Source organism: Monodelphis domestica, chromosome 1 (genome assembly GCF_027887165.1).
Source record: "Monodelphis domestica isolate mMonDom1 chromosome 1, mMonDom1.pri, whole genome shotgun sequence".
NCBI lineage: Eukaryota > Metazoa > Chordata > Mammalia > Didelphimorphia > Didelphidae > Monodelphis > Monodelphis domestica.
This window is the reverse complement of record NC_077227.1, coordinates 184,297,925-184,319,275: the sequence shown is the minus strand read 5'-3', so window position 1 is coordinate 184,319,275 and position 21,351 is coordinate 184,297,925. Positions and strand designations below refer to the sequence as shown.

At 37.0% G+C, this 21,351-nt stretch overlaps 1 protein-coding gene across 2 annotated transcripts in view; it reads left to right on the top strand.

Annotated features, from left to right (window-relative positions):
- COPS2 (COP9 signalosome subunit 2) overlaps positions 1-21,351 on the top strand; it is a 55,862-nt gene continuing 34,511 nt past the window's right edge. For both annotated transcript variants that reach the window (XM_007479931.3, XM_007479930.2), the window contains exon 1: positions 1-299. In XM_007479931.3, coding sequence (XP_007479993.1) covers positions 246-299 — 54 coding nt within the window. In that variant the 5' untranslated portion in view covers positions 1-245. The remainder of the gene's footprint in view (positions 300-21,351) is intronic.

Genomic DNA, 21,351 nt, shown 5'->3' with positions numbered 1-21,351 from the left:
GGCACCAACCGCCTCGCAGGAAGGGCGGGAGGCCTAGCTGCGCTCTCCCTTTCACTGTCGTAGCGGATCTCCTTAGCTCTAAGCACGTCCGTTCCGCACAGAAACGTCCCGCTCTTCGCCTGGGCGAAAAGGAGGGAGGCGCGGAGGAAGAAGGGGGTGACTCCGCTCCGCGCGGAGGATTGTGGGAGAAGGTTGTCTCCAGTTTCTCCTCCCCCCCCCTTTCCCTTCCCCCCCTCCCGGCCAAGATGTCTGACATGGAGGATGATTTCATGTGCGATGATGAGGAGGACTACGACCTGGTGAGGCGCTGGGGACGGGGACCCGGGGCTAGAGGCAGCGCTTGGCTCCCGGGGCTGGAGCGGCTGGGGGCCGCGGCCTCGCCCCCTCAGAGCGCGTCCCCCATCTAGGCTCCTCGGGTGCAGTGACAGGACGAGTTTACCTCCTCCGCCCCCTCCCCGCATCCGGCGCTGGCCTGACTCCCCCGGCCGGCGGGAGGAGGGACGGACGAACCAGGGCCGAGAGGAATGGGGCGCCCGGCGCAGGGGGGCTGCCTCGGAGGGGGGGGGCCCATTCTTCCGGCCCTCGCCCTGCCGGGCCTGCCTCCGCCGGTCGGGCCGGGCCAGGCCGCACATCGCCCGCTCCCGCGCGCCAGCCCGAGCTGCCTGGGGGCCGGCGCGACGGCCTAGGCCCGAGCGTTGCCCTTTCAGGCCGGGCCCGGGCTTCTCCGTTCCCCTCCCCCTCGGGACTTGCGGGTGGAGGGAATTGGATAGCGTCCGCCAGGCCAAATTGCGGGTGCCACTTAGGGCATCTCCTCCGGGAAGAGTTGAATTCTTCAGGGTCAGACCGAATTTGGGGGAGCGGTGCAGGTGGGGAGGTCAGAAGATCGAACACTCCCCCCTCCACTTGACCCCTTAGAAGGGGGGGGGACCCAAACGGATTTACAGATTCCTTCTTTCACTTTAGATGAAGAAAAAGCAGGGAATGTTTTGTTTTATTTACAAATTGGGGGGGAAATCATCTGTCGTCTTTTTTCTCCCTTTGACTTAAAACATTCCCAGGATTCTTAGTAAAAAGTAATTCCGGGGCAAAAACCCTTCAGTTCACCATAGTTATAAGTAGGGAAGATTAAAGAAATAATTGGGGAAAGATCTGAAATATAAAGTAAAACTCATTAAAGTTTTAATACAGTTACTGTTATAAAAGAACATCTGATTTGGGGAATAAGAAAGATTTGGCATTCGATACCTGTGCTACTTGGCTGTTGATGTTTACTATAAGCATATGGCTTGTTGCACTTTGTTTCATTAGGTGATGCTTCACTTTTGTTTTTTAATTGTAAAGTTCTTTAATACAGTGCCAGGCTCTTAGCAGGTATTATTAATAAATGCTTATAGGCTGGCTGATAAAGTTTACAGGATTTTTTTTTGTCCACCATTTGTGTAATGACTATTTAAGATCTTAATAAAGTATTTTAAATTAACAAATGGCTTTCTGTTTAGAGATAAACCCTATTTTGTTTGAAATCAGTATCTTCTGTTTTTAAAAGAAGGAGCAGTTGTGTCATAGGGGTATATGGACCTGCTATGAATGTGGATTTGTGAAGTCTTCAAAAGTTATTTGACTAAGTTTGCAGATAATGCTGATTTTTTGGGATGACTTGTGAATTATAATTTAGCATATATAGTTTTTAAAACTTTATATTTAAAATTGTAAGATACCTTTTAGGCATTCTAGTTCAATATTGTCATTTTACAGATCAGGAAACCAAGACCACCCAGGAAAGTAAACTTGAACAAGGTCATACTGAGACAAAGTTTGAACCCAGATTCCCTGATTTCTATACTCCTTGCATCATTAAAGGGGAGAGCAAGTTGCATATTCATTCCCTAAGAATTTGTTGATAGTTCTTTTAAGTTTAACTCCTTTTATTTATTCATTTATATTTTGGAGGATCTATTTAGAGCAAGCATTCTTTAACCTTTTCTGTGTCAAGGACCCCTTTGGCATTTTGGTTGAACTTGTGTGCCCCTTTTCAGAATAATATTAGTAAATAAAAGGAAATTCTAAATTATAGGTAGAAGTTAATAAAAATTTAAATGTGATCCCCCATCTAATAAATTTTTGAACCCCAGGGTAAAAAAACCTTAATCTAAAATGTTTCTCAAATGCTTGTGTTACTTCTCTTTATTCTTTCCTACCTATAAAGAATTTAGAAACAAAAATTTTTATTCCAGTTTATGGTTTATAATTCTATGATTTAATTTACAGTCATTTTGAGAATTCCTATAACAATGATGAGATTGTTTTTATTGTCTCTTTAAGAGGCCAGGTCATTTTCAACAAGAATTTTGATTAAACATAAGATATTTTGACTTTATTCTATTTTTTCAACCTTGAAATAGTGGTCAAAACAAATACAAAATATAACATTCAAAATACAACTAATATGGAAGGTAAAATTTCAGAATTAAATTATTTTCTTCACTTTGTAATAAAATGGGATGCTTTTTTTCCTCTTTCAATCAACAGGCATTTATTTAGCACTTGCTATGTGCCACAAATTCTGTGGGGAGCAGGGTGGATATAAAAGTAAAAGCATCTGCCCTCAAGGAGCTTTTATTTTTAAGGTAGAAGCAATATACACACATGTATATGTATGTGTTGTTTAGACTCTCCGTGATCCCATTTAGGGTTTTCTTGGCAGAGATCCTGGAGTGGTTTACCATTTCCTTCTCCAGCTCATTTTCCAGATGAAAAACTGAGGTAAACAGGGTTGAGTGACTTGCTCAGGGTCACTCTGAGACCAGATTTGAATTCAGGAAGTTGAGTCTTCCTGACTCCAGGCCTAGCACCCTGTCCATTGCCATTGCCCAGCTGCCCATATTTATGTTTACACAGAATATTTAGTAACTGGTTTTGGAAAGGAGTTAAATTGTTAAGTAGGTGGATCAGAAAAGGCTTCTTGTTAAAAGTAGAACTTGAGCTGGGGGAAAAAAAACGGGAATTCTAAGGGGTGGAGGTGAAGAGAGGAGTGCATTAAAGGAATGACCATTGAAAATGGAGCTCCTGTGTGTGAAATAACACATATGTGGAATAACAAGCAGGCAAGTGTGGATAGATTGGAGAATAGGTGGAGGGTATTAATGTGTAAATAGAATGTAAGAGGAAGGAGCCTTGTGAAGAGCTTGTAAGTACCAAAGAAGTTTGTAATCAGGAGCTTTTGGACATTATTGAAGACAAGATGGGCAGTGACATGATGAATCCTGAACTTTAGTAAAGTCACCTGAACCTATGTGTGGAGGATGTCTTAGAGTGAGTAGAGGTTTGAGATGGGAAAACTAAGAGTGTTGCAGTAGTTCAGGGGAAGGATATTATTGAAGTAAAACTGACAAAGACTTGGCCACTGAGTGGATAGAGAGAGAAGTTGGGAAGACTTGGTAATTGATCAGATACATGAGGTGAATTAAAGTGTTTCCCTTTTGTTTTTCCTGTTAGACCAGAAGCTCTTAGACTTTTATTTTTTCATCTTTGTTTACCTTCACAGGGAGGCTCTTATCTCCTTAGTGAGCTACACCACTTGCCACACACACTCTCATTCTCTCTCTTTCTCTTTTTCTCTCTCTCTCCCTCTCCCTTCCTCTCTCTCCCTTCCTCTCCCTCTGCCCCTCCCTCTCTTGGCCATATGCTACAGGTGGATAACAAATGAACCTTCCCAGGATACAGTAGGAGGAATAGATAGGGCTAGATATAGGTTGATTTCAGTGAATCTAATTTCTCTTATTAACATCAGTATTCTTATAGGTTTAGAGAATAGTATCATATAGTAATAACATCTGAGGAACTAGGATCTGTATTTAATCATTACATACATTTAACTATCTTTACATCACTCATGACAGTAATCATTAGCCTGTGTACCCAGGGTCTAAAAGGAATGAAGATAGGCATTTTAAAAAATAGGCAGCAAACCTAGAAGAAATTGTCTATTTTATCTCTCCTTTCTAGTATGATTAATAATAGTGATTAACTGCAAGCCGTCATAGTTTAATGAAGTTTCTGGGTACTTTCAATACTAAACTCTTTGAAAAGGATTCAGTAAAGCTCTGTACTATACCAAATTCCATGCTGTATTGAATCATAATGAAGTTCCAGTGTGTTAAAGCAGTGCCTCTAAATAGTAAGCATTTATATGTGGATTAAGTATAGTTATGTGCATTTATTCGAATAAAAATTATCTAAAAACTATAGTAATTTAGTAGAATGTTTACTAGTATTCATTTTCTTGTATAACATTATTAAGCATGTTTTCCAACCCTAACTTTTTTATTGTTAATTTTTTAAAAGTCAGTTGGTGATTTGGAACTGTGCCCAAGGGGCGCAAAAAGACTATCTGTCCTTTGATGCAGCCATAGCACTGCTGGGCTTGTACCCCAAAGTGATAATAAGGAAAATACTTGTATAAGAATATTCATAGCCATGCAGTTTGTGGTGGCAAAAAATTGGAAAATGAGGGGATGCCCTTCAATTTGGGAATGACTGAACAAATTGTGGTATCTGTTGGTGATGGAATACTATTGTGCTCAAAGGAATAATGAACTGGAGGAATTCCATGGGAACTGGAATGACCTCCAGGAACTGATGCAGAGTGAAAAGAGCAGAACCAGGAGAACATTGTACACAGAGACTGATACACTGTGGTATATTCAAATGTAATGGACTTCTCTACTAGTAGCAATGCAATGATCCAGAAATATTTGGAGGGACATTTGAGAAAGAACACTATCCACATCCAGAGGAAGAACTGTGGGAAAAGAAACAAAGAAGAAAAACAACCATTTGATTACATGGGTTGGTGGGGCTATGACTGGGAAAGTGGACTCTAAAAGATCACCCTAGTGCAAATACTAATAAGGAAATGGATCTTGATCAATGGCACATGTTAAACCCAGTGGAATTGTGTGTCATATATGGGGGGCAGGGTTAGGGAGAGGGGAGGGAAGGAATGTGAGTCTTGTAACCATGGAAAATTATTCTAAATCATCTAAGTAAATAAAAAAAAACAAACAAGTAATTCCACTGGGTTTTACAAATGTTATCACTTGATACCTATTTCCATAATATTCATTTTTTGTTATACAACGATTTTTTAAAGTCTAAACCCCATATCATATACCCACATATGTATGTGATAAGTGATGTCATATGTTCTTTTACACTTCTACTCCAATAATTCTTTCTCTCAATGTGGTTTCTTGTTCATTCTTTATTAAACATTCTTGAACAAAATAAATAAAAATGAAAATATTGGCCTTAAAAAAAAAGTCAGTTGGTGGTCTTACATACTTTATCAGGTAGAATAAATCTTTTGAAAACCAGCTTTCATCTGCATTATTAACAGTGTCATCAGAGAAAAAAGTTATTTTTCTTTATTTTGGAGAGTAATCTCTGTTATAGATGTAGTTTTTAATTTGGAAGATATCAATATGCTTTGAATTGAGAAGAACAATTTGATGAAAGTAAGATACAAGATAATACTTAAACATAGAAGGGGCAGTAAAATTTTAACAGGAATATATAATGCTTGTAGGGACAGAAAATTTGAACTATGCACATAAAATAAAAGGCCCTAAATTATTTACCAGGATAGGTACCTAGAGTCATTGTAGGTAGTTTCCACAAAACAGGTGTCATATCAGACCATGGTCATAAAAGGCCTTTTAAGTTTTGGATCTCATCAAGAAAGACAATTTAGCAAAACAAAAAAATATTGTCATATCCTTATGTAGATATGTGGTCTGGTCTTGCTTGAAATGATGTGTGTGGGGTTAAATATGTATATTTCAAGAAAGGATGACCATAAATATTAAGGCATGACATTAAAAAATAAATCAGGTTGCCTAAAGAAGGGTATTATTCCCTTAAAAATAGTCATATTGGGAAGCACATATTTTAGTAATTCTGCCAATACTGAAAATGTTTTTTGAAAAACTCTTTGAGAGGTAACATAGTGTGGTGGAAAGAATTCTAGATCTATGTTCTGAAGACCTGGGTTTTACACTTAGCCCTGTTATTCCAATAGTTCTATAATTTATAGCAAATCACTCAACCTCCCTAAGTCCAAGTTTTCATATTTTAAAAATGAAAGTATTAAATTAGATGACCTTAAATTCCTTTGAGCTCTAAAATGTATGATCCTATGAACACTTCATAATGATTCTCAGCATTGACTGCCTGTTCTTTTGAATTACTAGTGAATCTTTGTGCTTGAATTTAATTTTTTTTTGAAATGTCCAGAATTGATTTAAATTCATCCCTAAGCTGGGGAATTATGACTAAAAAATAATGGGAGTTTTTTCTTTGGTAAATTTTTCAAAGATAGTTTTAAGAAAAGAAAACATCATTGAAATAAGGATATGGTTTTGGAGGCTCATCAATCTACATCTGGAAGAAAAATTGGAGGTGATCTTGTTGAGTCCTCTTATTTTAAAAATGAGGACATGAAGCTCTGAAGTTACTTGGACCAAAGACATAATAAGTATTAAGTATCAGAGCTGAGATTCAAGCTCAACATCCATGATTCCAAATTTAGCATTCTTTTCACTATACTAACCTTGTGTTTCCTACAGTCTAATGTAATGATCACTAGATGTAGAATCAAGGGAGCTGGTTCTGATTCTTATTAGCTATATGGCTCTGGGCAAATCACAATATGTCTGAGCCTCAGTTTTTTATGTTAAGTTGAAATAATGGTTATACCACCTGAATTTACAAAATTGTAAGGAAAGTGAGGAAACCCTAAAACCTGCATGTGAATTGCTATTTGGACATGTGAATTACCTATTGGACATCCTGTAAATAGGTAACATGCCTAAAACTGAGCTAATTATCTTTCTTCCCTAGGACTTCCCACGCCCCACCCCCCAAAATTCTTCCTATTGTCAATATTGCTATCACCCATCTTTTCAGTCACCTAGATTTGCTTAGTGTTATCCTTAATAACTCACTTTTTCTTATTCCCCAATATTCAATCTATTGCCAAGACTTACAGATTTCTTCTCTAATACTTCCATCACCCTGGTGCAGGCTCTTCTGACCTATGGCAGTAGTGGTTTGATGGGTCTCCCTCAAGTCACTCCCTATAAATCCATTTTCCACTAGTCATCATATTGATCCTCTCAAAATGAAGATCTAATCATGTCACCTCCATGTTCAAACTGTAGGGGCACCTTAATGCCTCTATTTGACATTTGAAGTTCTTTATAATTCAACTCGAACTTTCTTGGCTTCTTGCATCTTAGTTTCCTCTACCACACATCATACCTGGAATTATATCCCTTTTCACTTGTCTCCTGATCTCCTTCAAGTCTAATTAAAATCCCATCTTTAACTAGAAGCCTTACCCAACCCCTCACCCCTTTTTTCCTAGTGCTTTGCCTCTTTATTATTTCCAATTTTTCCTTGTTTGTACATAATTATTCATGTGTTGTCTCTCTCATTAGTCTGTGACCTCCACAGCTAGGAATGTTTTTTTTTGGTCCCTTTGTATTTCCAGTTCTTAGCACAGTACTTGGCATGCATTTAGCCACTGCTTTTTTGCAGTGTGTATTCCAGGATATATATTTTTTAATTTGTCTCCTTACTTATAGTAGTATCCTGTATGGAGAAAATAGAAAGAATCTAGCAAAGGCCAAAGTAAGTGATATGCAGAAGAGAGAACTACCATAGCAGAACAGGTTTAATATATCAGGATCTATGATTTGGGAATATAATCTAAAGGGTTGATTTTCTTTTATTTCCCACCTCCACCCCTTCCTCCCTATTTTAACCAGACTAGAAGTAAAGTCCCCTACTCATGGCTGGGTGCCACTCTCATTAGCCTTTCAATTTCTTGCTTGAATCTGGGCTATTCCCTTTGAACTCACCTTCCTCCACACTGATTTCATAGTGACCGTAGATAGCCCTGAACTCCTAAACTGAAGAGAATTCTTTAGACTCTGTCTCTTAGATAACTGAGATTATAGGTATATACTCTCTTGCCCAGCTGTAAGCTATTTTTTTAAAGTTCTTTTTTAAATAGAAACATTATTTTCAATTGGGGAAAAAAGCTGGAATTTACCTAACTGTTCAGCAGTAGGATAATGGTTAAATCATTCTGTGTTCATGAGATGGAATGCTACAAAACAGTTAACAGGCATGAGTAATATAAAGAAATATCACAAAGCCTTTATATTAATGGGGGGGGGGGAAAGCCCTACAGGGGGCAGCTGGGTAGCTCAGTGGATTGAGAGCCAGGCCTAGAGACAGAAGGTCTTAGATTCAAATCTGGCCTCAGATGTTGCCTAGCCCTTACCACTCTTTTGCCTTGGAACCAATACACAGTATTGATTCTAAGATGGAAGGTAAGGGTTTAAAAAAAAAAAGCCCTAGAACTAGAAGAATAGAATGATATAAAAGGAAGAGTGAATGGGAATAAATAAAGAATGCCAATGAGACTGAAAAGTTTCCATTTTGTACATTGAAATTTACTTAGATGTAAGAAGTTGTAAAGCAAATTTAATAGCCCACTTGTAGGTCTCTCCCATCTAACAGGTGAAAGTCAAGTCTCTCCTCCCTCAAATACATCCTCTAGAAACCACTGATTTTCCTCAAGGACAAGGTCAAGTCTGTCCTTGTCACCCACCCCTATCCCCTACTTAGTGGTTCCCTATCACCTCCAGGATAAAATATACAATGCTCTGTTTGGCATTCAAAAGCCATCATAACCTTTCCCTCAATACCCTCACCCAATTCCCCTTTCCTTTCCAATCTTCTTAGATCATATTCCATCTCTTAACTTTGGACATTTTCTCTATTTGTCCCCCATGCTTGGAATGCTCTCCCTCCACCTCTCTGCCTACAAACTTCTCTGCCTTCCTTTAAATCCCAACTAAAATCCCATCTTCCATAGACAGCTTTTCCCAACCACTCTTAATCATAGTGCCTTCCTTCTGTTTAATTATTTCCTGTTAATCCTCTATAAAGTTTTCTTGGTATATATTTGTTTAGCAAGTTGTCTTCATTTGATTGAGGGTAAGGACTGTCTTTTGCCTCTTTTTGTGTCCTCAGCACTTAGTGTAGTACTGGGCACATAGTAGGTGTTTAATAAGTGTTTATGATGGACTTGTATTGATTATAAATATTAGGTTTATTATAAATATTTTTAAAGGGTTTAGGATGATTGTACCTGGAAATGAAGTCAAAAGTGTGTAGAATTTAAATCTATATAATTTTTTTTAAAATAAACCCTTACCTTTTATCTTGGAGTCAATACGTATTGGTTCCAAGGCAAAGAGTGGTAAGGGCTAGGCAATAGGGGTTAAGTGACTTGCCCAGGGTCACACAGCTGGGAAGTGTCTGAGGCCAGATTTGAACCTAGGACCTCCTGTCTCTAGGCCTGGCTCTCAATCCACTGAGCCACCCAGCTGTCCCCTAAATGTATAAAATTATAAGGAGAATGCATTCTTATTTAATAAATCTTAAAATATTGGGATAAGAGAATACCCTTTAGAATTTGAACATATTAAAACTAGACTTATAAAAGACAGCACTATTACATATGTGAAACATATAACTTCTTAATCCCAAGAGGTAATACAAGCAGAAAATGAGTTCAAAAAGGGTTTTGACACAAATGAGCCACATTTACAGTAAAAAAAACTGAGATATATCAATGGTGACTGTATTTTCTAATGTTAAGTTACTTGAAGATTGCTGTTTTTTTATCTTATTTTCCAGAACCAAGGCCAATGACTGATATGTGGCAGATAACCTAATAAATAGAGCCAAAAATTAGTACACCTAGCTTGATTAAGGATATTCCATTTGTAAAGCTTCCTGTCCATATGGAGCTTAGTCTCTTATTCTATTGACAACAGCATCATCCTTCTAGTCATCAAGAGTGACTCCTTACTTTGTTACCTCATATATAATCAGTAGCCAAGCCTTTTTAATTATATCTCTACTATATCTTTTTTGTTTATTTGTTTTTAAACTCTTACCTTCCATCTTAGAATCAATATTGCGTATTGGTTCTAAGGCATAAGAGTGGTAAGTGACTTGTCCAAGATCACACAGTTATTAGGAAGTGTCTGTGCCAGATTTGAACACAAGACTACCTGTTTCTAGGTCTGGCTCCCACTAGGTGCTTCCTTCACCATATTTTTTATACCAGTCTGCTTTCCACTTACACAGCTACATCCTTTTCTATTCAGACTTTCACCACCTCTCTCTCTTGACCTCTGTTATCCATCCTGCCATTTTCTTTGAAAATGGACCTGTCTCATTCCGGGATAGATGGTCACCTTATGTGATTCTAACTATCCTGGTGAGCATTGCTTTATCCCATACAGTATCCTAAGTTTGGTCCCAGAATCTAATGAGCATTCAGTAAATGTGCCCCTTTTCAAGTTCTTTGGACTTGAAAATAAAGCAAATCCTATGACCAGCTGTTCCTATTTTTTAAATTATACCCACTTTTTAAAACTTTGTGGTGGGGGAAGAGATAATATCTTCCCTTTACTTAAACCCCACTCTTGCATTTTGTGTTTTTTTATCTCTAATGGATTTACCTTTTATTATTGTGAACTCAAAAGATGTATATTATATGTCCATATCAATCAGATATTTATTTAATATCTGCTATGTGCCAGGTACCACCGTTTTAGCACTGAAGATACAAAAGCAAATTAAAATAAAAGTTCCTGCCTTCAAGAAGCTTACTTTGTAGTGTGGAAGAATAGGCAACACTCTTATATATTTAAATATACACAGAATACATACATGGGAATTTCATCATTTGGGAGGCACTAGCAGTTGTAAGAATGAGGAAGAACCACTTGTGGGAAGTGGCATTTGACCTAAGCTTTGAAAGAGAAAGGGATTTAAGAGGTAAAGGGGAAAAACCTGAGCAAAAGTACAGTGATGGAGATAGAATGTCACATGTGAGGAACTAACTAGGAGTTAGGGATTGACGGGACCAGAAACTGAAACAATAATATTGTATCATCAGCTTAGAAAGGTAGGCTGTAGCCAGATGATAAAAGACATTAAATGCCAAACAGAAGAGTTTGTATATGATCCTCAAGATAGCAGAGATACCACTGGGGTTTTTTGAACAAGGAGAATAACAGTCACACATGATGTTTAGGTACTCTGGCAAGATGAATTAAAAGGAAAAAAACTTGAGACAGACAGATTATGAGGCTATTAACAGTGATAAAAGGATGGTGGCTATGTAAGTGGAGAGGTATAAAAGATATGATGGAAGTATAATTAAAAAGGCTTATCCATGGATTAGATAAATGCCGTAAGAAAGTAAGGAGTCACTCTGGATGATTAGAAGGATAGTGGTGGTGTTCTCAGTGGAATAGACTGTAAGCTCTATATGAACAGGAATATTGTCTTAATCAAATTTGTTTTCTCCCACTGCTTATCACTATCCACTGTAAGTTGGTGCTTAAAATGTATGTTAATTCAATTGGATTTCAAATTCCTTTCACAAAAGTTTTCCTTTTGAATATTTTAATTAGTCACAGATTCATGAAACAAGGAGATTCTGGTTCTCTGACATCCTGCCATTCCAACATACCTAGAATCTCCTTCATTAAATAAAACATACTAATGTTCTTATGGGGTTGCCTTATGCAAAATTATATTCCTAAGAAAGACTCAATAGCTATTGATGTTATGAATACTAAATTTTTGAAGTAGATTATTAAAGACTAAATGAGGACAAGAAGTTCACTTAGCACATGGTTCTTATGTCCTCTTAGAAAATATTGTGAAGACTCCAGCATTTTTCTATGTTGAGCAATCAATTGTAAAAGCAAGAACTTCAAATTCCTGAAAAGTTTTATATAAAGGAAAACTCTAATTCTATGCATTGTAGAAATTACATGTCATTGAATTTCATGTAATTCTTAGGTCAAGAAGAACTTTTAGAATGATAGGTTGGTATTTATAAGTGCTATATTTTTGGTAGCATAAATATTTACCTGTCTTGGGGATGGAAACTTGACTTGTGATTTTATTGATAACAGGGAATTCTCAGATGAAGAAACTCTCCTAATTACCAGTGCAAATGAGCACATTCTCTGCAACCTTTGGTTTTTGAGGGTTAGAGTGCCCAGGATCAGAAAGCCAGGAATTCAGGTGTTCTTGACTCCAAGGCCAGCACTCCCCTTAGCAGCTTCTTGACTTTTAAGATTAACAGTTTGACTTTAGCTACTGACTGAAATTTTCATGTATACTTGAAGGGAAAAAAGATCCCTTAATATAATGATTCTAATTTGATTTTTTCCTAAATTGGCTATAAGTTTGGGAGGAGAATCTTTTTGTGTTTTGATCAGTTTTCATACTGCTATTTAAAATTATTTCAAATTATAGTGGTATCTGGTTATCCAACATTATTATTAATACATAAAAATTCTACATAAATGAATGTTCTTTGATAATTGAAGTTTGCCATTGAAAGATCCAAACTTTAAACATCTTTAATAATATGCAAAATACCTTCTTAAAAAGAGGAAATTATGTGAGTAGGGAAAACCATAAAACTCAGTTAGGTTAGATCTAAATTTTCTCCCTTCCCCTTTCCCTATTCATTGAGAAAGAAAGAAAAAAAATTGTCAAAAAAATGTACAGTTGAACAGGGAAATATGTATTATATGATAATATATGTACAAACTATATCATACTGCTGCCTTCTTGGGAAGGGCTAGGAGGTGAGGGGAGAATAAGACAGTTTGTTTCTTTTGGATAAGCATATTTATTATAATTTATTAATATTGATGGCTAATAATATGTATTTTATTATATTACATATTATATTACATATAAATTAAAATGGTAACAAAAAATGGCAAATATGTAGTCAAACAAAATAATCCTGCATTGGCAAATTTGCTTTAGTCCGCTCTCTTGAAGCCCATCATTTCTCTCCTTAGAAGTAGATAGCAATTTTTTTTTCCTTTATAAGTCCTCTGGGATAATAATAATTTAAATAAGTCCCTTGAAACTAAGTTTAAGAATTTTATGTTAAATTGTAGTCACTTCTGAATAAGAAGAGCCTAAAAATCTCTCCATAGTAAAGTGCATGGAACTAGAGCTAAGATCTACTATAGCTATTTGATTCTCAGAAGTCATATTTTTTATCTACTTTTTCCAGGCTATTGTTCCTCAAGATTGCAATTGCCCCGTTGTCTGACTTCTGAATAAATGGGTTGTTACTATGTCTCAAATTGGGAAATTTTCATAGTTTCTTTAATCTACAGACACTGAAATAAAAATAACTATGACTAGCATTTGCATAGCATTTTATGGTTTTTACAAAGCCCTTTACATACATTATCTGATTTCATCCTCACAACAACCCCATAACCTAGATGCTATTACCCACATTTTACTGATGAGGAAAATGAGGCTGATAGAGCTTGATGTGGCTTTTCTCAGTCACAAGTCTAGTAAACACCTCAGGCAGAATTTGAGCCCGGGTTTTCTAACTCTTAAGCAATACTTTATTCATTCCTATCTAGCTGCCCAAAATCTTATTTCAGTTTTCCTAGTGGGATATGGAGAGGCAGGTCCAGTGCTAGACCCGGAGTCAGGAAAACTCAATTTCTGAGTTCAAATCTGGTCTCACACTTCCTAGCTGTGTGACCCTGGGCAAGTTACTTAACCCTATTGGCCTCAATTTCTGCATCTGTAAAATGAGTTGGAGGAGGAAATGGCAAGCCACTTAAGTTTCTTTGCCAAGAAAACCTCAAATAGGGTCAGGAAGAGTCAGACTTGACTCAACAACAGTAACAAAGGATGATGACCCTGGATTCTTGGAGTTTCTGCTGGCAGAGAACAAATTCTGGTAGGACTACTTAGCTGGAAGAACTTGGTGATAGTTGTCTTGAGGATCAGGCTATCTAAGTTTGGAAAAGTTCCATCATGAGATGAGCCAGTGTTGGATGGTTTTAGATTTTTTGTTTGTTATCTAGCCATTGTATCACATGAAGACTGTTTGCCAAAAGTGTGAAGGGATTGGAATTTTATAGGTAGAGTGAGTAGTAATACACTTATACCATAGACCTTTTATTATTGCTGAAGTATTCTCATTATTTCTTAGTTTGAGCTATTTTTTCTCTATATAAATGTTAGAGAAGGGAGGAGGTATCTGAGGGTGCTAAGTATTACAGGTAAGATTTCTCTGTAGATGAGTTGATCTCACCTAATTATTCATGTAAAAACTCATCACGGATTATATGATAATAGTAAATTCAGATTCTATCTTTATCTTTATAGAGTTATTTGTATTTATAGGGAAGGGAAGAATCTTAGAGTAATTTAGTCTATTCCTTCTCATTTTACAAATCCCTTGGTAAAGAAGGCTCAGATGAGCTAAGCAATTTAGATATGGTCACACAATAGCAGAGCTGATTTTAAAATTCAGGTCCTGTCTTGGTGATGTTAGATCTGTTACATTTTGGGGGCTTTTGTTTCCTTTTCTTTAAAATAAGAGGATTTAACAAGATGATAGTCAAAGTCTCTTCCCACTCAGAATCAATATTTTTCAGACTCCATATCTAACGCTTTTTCCATTGAACTATAGCAACCTCATGAAACTTGACTATATGTGGTCCTTCAGACAATATACCAATTATGACATGTTTCAAAGGAAATCTTTGCCAACCTAAGTGTTATATGAAGATATTTATTCACTTGTTCCTTAGCTAGTGCCAGTCCCTAAGTTCGGATATACTTCTAGCCTAGATCTGTATGTAAGTCATGGACTATGTGCCTAGACTCATGTTTAACTAGGGTGCTCTGTCTTCAGACAGCGTTTGACTAGCAGCATTCTTTTATTTATTCTAAACTAATTATATTAAAGATCATCCATCAGTAAAAGCAGAAATAGACAATTTTGTTAGTCATAAATTATAAACCTTAAACCCAGCAGTTGCACCTTTTCCAATGCTTTGTTTTTGTTTTATTTTCTCTCCTCCAAGGAAGGACATAGTATGGGGTATTTGTCAGTTTTGACTAATAAATTGTTATTCTTATGGAAGAATGTTTTATGCCAGTTTAGAAACAAAAACAATCTTGTCAGAGTTTGGATAATGTTCTTCCCCTTTCCTCAGCTTCAGTGTTTGATTTAGAACAAGCAAAAATTTCCTTTGAGTCTTTTGTTAGCTTTTCATTTATTTTGACTTCCTTCTAGTGATATTTTCATTTACATTGTAGTAGTGAATACATATATTTTTTATTCTTTTACTATCGATTCATTAAAAATTTCTTATATTTCCCTGGATTCCTTATATTTGTCATTTCTTAATTTACCATTTCCCATTACAATTATATGCCATACTTGTGCTACATTATTAGCCATTCTCCAATTTGTTAGCATAAAAGTGTTGCTATGAATTTTTTAGTATATATTGGATCTTTCTGTCTTTGACTTCCTTGGATATATGTCCAATAGTGAAATTTTAGGGTTAACTGATAATGAATGGTTTGAGAGAGCTTGCAACTTAAAGGATAGGAAGACTTTTCTTGCTTAATTCTAATTTGATAACCAAACAGTTGGATCAGTTCACAGCTCCACCATAAGTATGTCTCAGCTTTTGTGACCTTCATTGTATACCCTCAGATCTAGATAGATCTGAACACCTTTGAAGGGCACAGGCCACAACTAACATTTGTTTTTTACCATATGGATTCCCTACCCCAAAAAAATCAGCCAAAGGTTTTGAGGTAAGATTGTCAAGACCTTAAAATAACTAATTACTGTACTTATTAAAATTAAAATTCCAATGATTGGTTAGCATGACCTTCTTTGAAGGAATTCTGAGGTAGCATACCATACTTTTCTGGGTCTAAGACAATTTTAGATTAAAGTATATCTATAAAGTTGTTATACTTTACTCTTTGAAAAGATATGGCAATATCAGGGCAGTGATCTAAAACAATGTCTCCTGCATTAGGCAGATTTTTTTTTTGAAACAGAACATACCATCTATTATATTTGTTATTCTAGTTCAGCAAACATTCATTAAGTAGTTATGCTAGCCACTAAAAATACAGATAGGCAATATGCTCCCTGCCTTCAAGGAGCTTAGAGAGGTGGTTCCTGACTTATAAACACTTGGCTTAAAAATCTCACACACACAACAGCTTGTTCTTGTCTTCCCACCTTCATGTTTTCTTCCTGCTTTGCCATTTCCCACTTGAACACAGTGTCAATCACCAACATATCTGTATTTCAGACTTGGAAATGCAGTTGCTATTCAAAGGAACCAGTACCTTTAAAGCCCCTTCCTTTTTTGTATTGTAGGAACTATAGCGATTTCTCTTCTACTTCTCTAACCCAAGAGTTTTTAAAGCAGTATCCTGTGGATAGATTTAGGGATAGAGATCTGTGGACTTAGATTGAGAGGAGGGGGTTTAGAAATAAATCTTTATTTCCATTAACCTTTGTTTTCCTATGTAATCATGTGCATTGTATTTTATGCATTTAAAAATATAAGATGGGGTTTATAAACTTTTGCCAGAAGGCTGTGATGCAAAAGGTTAAAGTGCCTTTGCTCTAATCCCATTAGACACTATAGGAATGGTCACAGTAAGAGCCTCTGCCTCTTTAGTCCCTACACACTTAAGTGCCTATCTCCTGTAAGCAACTAATATATTTCCCTACACCTACACCCCCAACACTCAGTTGCCTTAGTTACCACCCTTACCTTGAACCACCAAGGAAATAGATCTAATAGGTGAATGGAAGGGGAAAAAAAGGAAACTATTAAGTGTCAGGAATTGTGCTGCATCCTTTATAAATATTTATTGATCCTCATAACACCCCTGGGATCTAAGTGCTATTAAATTCATTTTACAGTTGAGTAAACTGAGGTTAAGGGACTTGCCCAGGGGCTCACAACTAGTAAATATTAACAGTTCTTTGTGACTCTAGGTCCTGAACTCCAGTGATAACAAACTCAAGTAAAAACTGTGACTAAACCACGAAGAATACCTGTAGGCCATTTAGAAAACCACATGCTAACAGTATCTATGTTCTATTTTCCTTTTATTTATTTTGTTAAATTTTCAGTTACATTTTAATCCCATGGTGTCCTGGAGTGTTGCAGGCTACATGTTTGACACTTCTGCATTACATCATCTAGGAGTGCTTATCACTGAGTTATTCTACAAGGACAACAGATTTCAGGCAATTTCAATTAGAATTTAGAATTCAGTTTCTCATATGATACTTCAGTACATAATTGGATTCTTATTATATAGATTCTTATTAAATAAAGATCAATCTCCATCTGTACCTCATCCTGTATGATTCTTGAATTCATCCTCTAGATCTTTCCAGCATGTTGGAAACTTCTTTCTTAATATCTTGTATGTATTAATGCTGTGTTTGTGTTGTCCGTTTATTATACCTTCTACTCTTATGTAACTAGCCCTTTTCCAAGCATTTATTTTATTTTTTAAAAACTCTTGTCTTCCATCTTCAAATCAATGCTGTGTTTTGGTTCCAAGGTAAAACATTAAGAGCAAGGCAGTGGGGGTTAAATGACTTGCCCAGGGTCACAGCTAGAAAGGGTCTGGGTACAGATTTGAACCCAGGACCTCCCAGCTCTAGACCTGATTCTCCATCCACTGAGCCATCTAGCTTCCTTCTACCCCCCCTACTCCCCCCCCAACTAGTCGTTTTCCATAACTTCTTGCACAAAGATCACCAATGAAAACATGTTATAGTCTACACACTTTAAATTGGGAGGGAGCAGACTAAGAGTTTGGGAAATGCTTTATGTAGAACGTAGCACATACCAGGCATGGGGGCAACTTACACAAAGACACAGAGATGGACAATAGAATGCCATATACAAAACCTAGTGTCATGGGGTGTAGAGGTGTACCCCTGGGGTTTGGGAAGAATACCTTTCGCAAGAATACAAGACTTTGGAACTTAGCTTAAAAGTAAAGAGAAAGATTTATTAGTAATGTTGAATTTTCGTCCATCAAGACAGCATGAGTGGAGCAACCTGGGAGGTTGCACCTAGAATGCCTCCATTCTTGGGGTTTTATATTCTATGGCATTGGGGACTTGACTCTGGAGCAAGGGATTGGGGGGAGGGGTGGTTCTTGTGATTTGCAGGATGAATGAATGAGGTGTGTCTCTTTGTCCATCTCAATTCAATGGGGCTATCTAAGCCGGGTAATCTTCTAGGTGTTTTGGGTTGGGAGTCACCAGGGTCTAAGGAAGCAGAGGAATTTCCCTGATAATAGTTTGCCTGAGTTTTGGGAGGGGTACAATGCCCATGACACTAGTGAGCTAGTTTGGCTAAAACATAACTTGTATGAAAGAGAGTACTTATTGTGTAATAAGTCTTGAAAGGTTGACTTGAAATAAAGATTACCTTTGATCTTACAGGCAGTAGAGGCCACTGGGGTCATTAGAACTTTTTGAGAAGGTTCAGACCTCTGTTTAAGGATTATCACTTTGTCCTTTATGTGGAGGCTGAATTAGAGGGTGAGGGGAATTTGATTCTAGGAAATTTGAGTCAAGAAGATCAGTTAGGAGGCTTTTGCTTGCACAATATGCCTACTGTATATACTAAGCAGCATACTGACTACTGGACCATTTGTCTCCACCTGACGTTAATATATGAAAATCTCCAAACTGAAGCTTGGCTATAGCTCAAGTCATAGTTTTCCCAAATGTGGATGCCAGGATCTCCACTTCCCTCAAGATCACTTGGTTTACAATATGAATATCTGGTATAGGACAATCATCCTCCTTCCCCCCCCCCCCCCCTTAGTGTAAAGTGTTCAGAACTCTCAGAAGAAGCTTTCCTTTCCCCACTTAGTCAACACTCTCTCTCTCTCTCTCTCTTTTCTTTTTTCCTTCCTTCTTTCTTTCTTTTTTAAATAACCCTTACCTTCTGTCTGGCAGAACAGTGGTAAGGGCTAGGCAATGGGGATTAAGAGACTTGCCCAGGGTCACACAGCTATAATGGGTCTGAGGTCAAATTAGAACCGAGGACTTCCACTGAGTTACCCAGCTGCCCCCATACTCTCCCTTTTTGAAACTGCAGCTTCCTATTTTGTATCATACTTATCTATGTATATTTTGCATCCTCTAGTACAAGAGCCCTCAATTAATTAATTTATTTTTGTCATGGACACCTTTAGCTCTCTGGCAAAATCCATAAGAACTCCGCCCCCCCCCCCACATTGTTTTTAAATGAAGAAAATTATATGTATGAGTTTTCTAAAGAAACCAATTATATACAGTTATCAAACCCCAGGTTAAAATTTTCTTCTCCAATAGAAGAGCAGCTTCCCCACTCTGCATATTTAGTGTCTAATTAATTGGTTTGGCCATTGTAGATGCTTGATGATGATGGTTGTTGAATTAATGCACTGATGAACTTGCATGCTAATATAAAGCTGTATTTCCTGCCTTTAGTTGGTTATATCTACCAAAACATGATTACATAGTTTTATTGTCTTGTCCTGTGTAGAAATGACTATAATACAGTGCCTGATGTTGAAAACACAATAATAAAAAGAAAATATCTTACTGTCTTATAACTTAATTGTCCTGAAACAAGCTTTATTGATTCATTTTTTTTTCAGAATTTTCTTGAATGAGCCTTAAAATAAGCTTAAATTTAAAGGTTATTCATCATCTTGCAAATGACCTAGCTCATGCACTGAGCAAGCTGTCTCAAAACTGGAAAAGAGTCAACCCAAATTAGAGTTTTGAGAGAGTCATGATGCACAAAGTTTTCTACTTTAATTTAAATATGTCTTCAAAAAATTATATTGTCAGACTTTTATGAAGCAGATAATAGTTTAAACTCACTAGTTGAATCTGCTATTTCAAAGATTCTTTCTAGGGAAATTCTTTTTAAAAGTGAATAAATCTTTTGTAAAATACATAATAATCCCAATCTCTTTTTGTAATATTAGATTTTCACATACAGAATCAAATTTGCTTAAAGTAGTGGACTCTACTGTTAAATGATATGTTAGATCTAGGTCTGCCATCAATATGTTAGGATTAGTTTCTGTAAAAGTATGATTATCAACAATTCTATTTCACTATATTTAAGGGGAAACTCCGTTAGTAGGACCAGAAATGTGTTTTTTGCTTAGGTGTGAAAGCACTTCCCACTTATTGATCCTAAGAAGTAATGGCAAAACCAGAATAACGTGTTTGCTTTGTAATAAACTAAAGTAATTTTTTAAAAAATTACTTGAAATCATGCACATTTGTAAGTTAAAAGATAACAACAACTTAAAAATTAGGCTAAGTAGCTGTTGTTGAGTAAGGGGAGATATGAACTGTTGTTGATTTCACTGATTTAGGGAACTCTGGGTGAGGAAATTCCTTCTTGGGAGATGAAGGTTTACATCATCCTCTCTACAACTTACTGTCTTGAAAAATTGCCTAGAACACTTGAGAGAAGTTATGACTTGCCCATGGTTGCACAGCCACCGTGTCTGAGAGGCAGGATTTGAACTGAAGCTTTCCAGCCAGTCTGTGAACCAGCGAAGTTTTCCAGCCAGATTATTACTCTCCACAGACCTACTCTGTTTTTGCATGTTTGTTTTTTGACCCTTTTAAAATTGCCATTTTGAACAAAAGTTATAAAAATGAAATATGTGAAAAGGGAAAGCCACCATTGAAAACCTTGTAGCATAATGAAAATAGCACTGGCTTAGAAATCATTACAATTGAGTTCTGTTTCTGGCTCTTCTGCTTATTGTACCTGTGTGAGTTAATCTTAGGGAAATTGCTTAACTTAACAGTACCTCAGTTTCTTCAACTATAAAATGAAGGGGTTGAACTAGATCAGTGATGGCCAACCTTTTAGAAATAGTGTCAGACTCCTCACCCCACACCTGACTGAGTGCTGTATTTCTTCGAAGCCCCTTACCAGTTCCTTACCCAAGACGGGAGGGAGGAAGCACCTCAAGCTCATGGAGAGGGGAAGGGGAACAGCTCTACTCTCTGAGTCCCTCTGGCTTTCTAGTAGCAAACTGGTAGGACTGCCTGTGTACCCAGGGAGAGGGCTCTGTTGCCATTTTTTGGCACACATACCGTAGGTTCACCATCACTGGCCTAGATAGTTTCAAGATTTCCTCGAACTTTTGCCCTTTGACTATAACTGCTCATCAAAGAAAAAATATATAAATAATCCAAATAAGAGATACAACCACCATTATTCCTTTTCAACTATTTTTTTACGTGGTTAACAGAAATTAGATTTGGTAAAAATCTTAGAGAACATTTAGTTCAGCCCTCTGGATTTA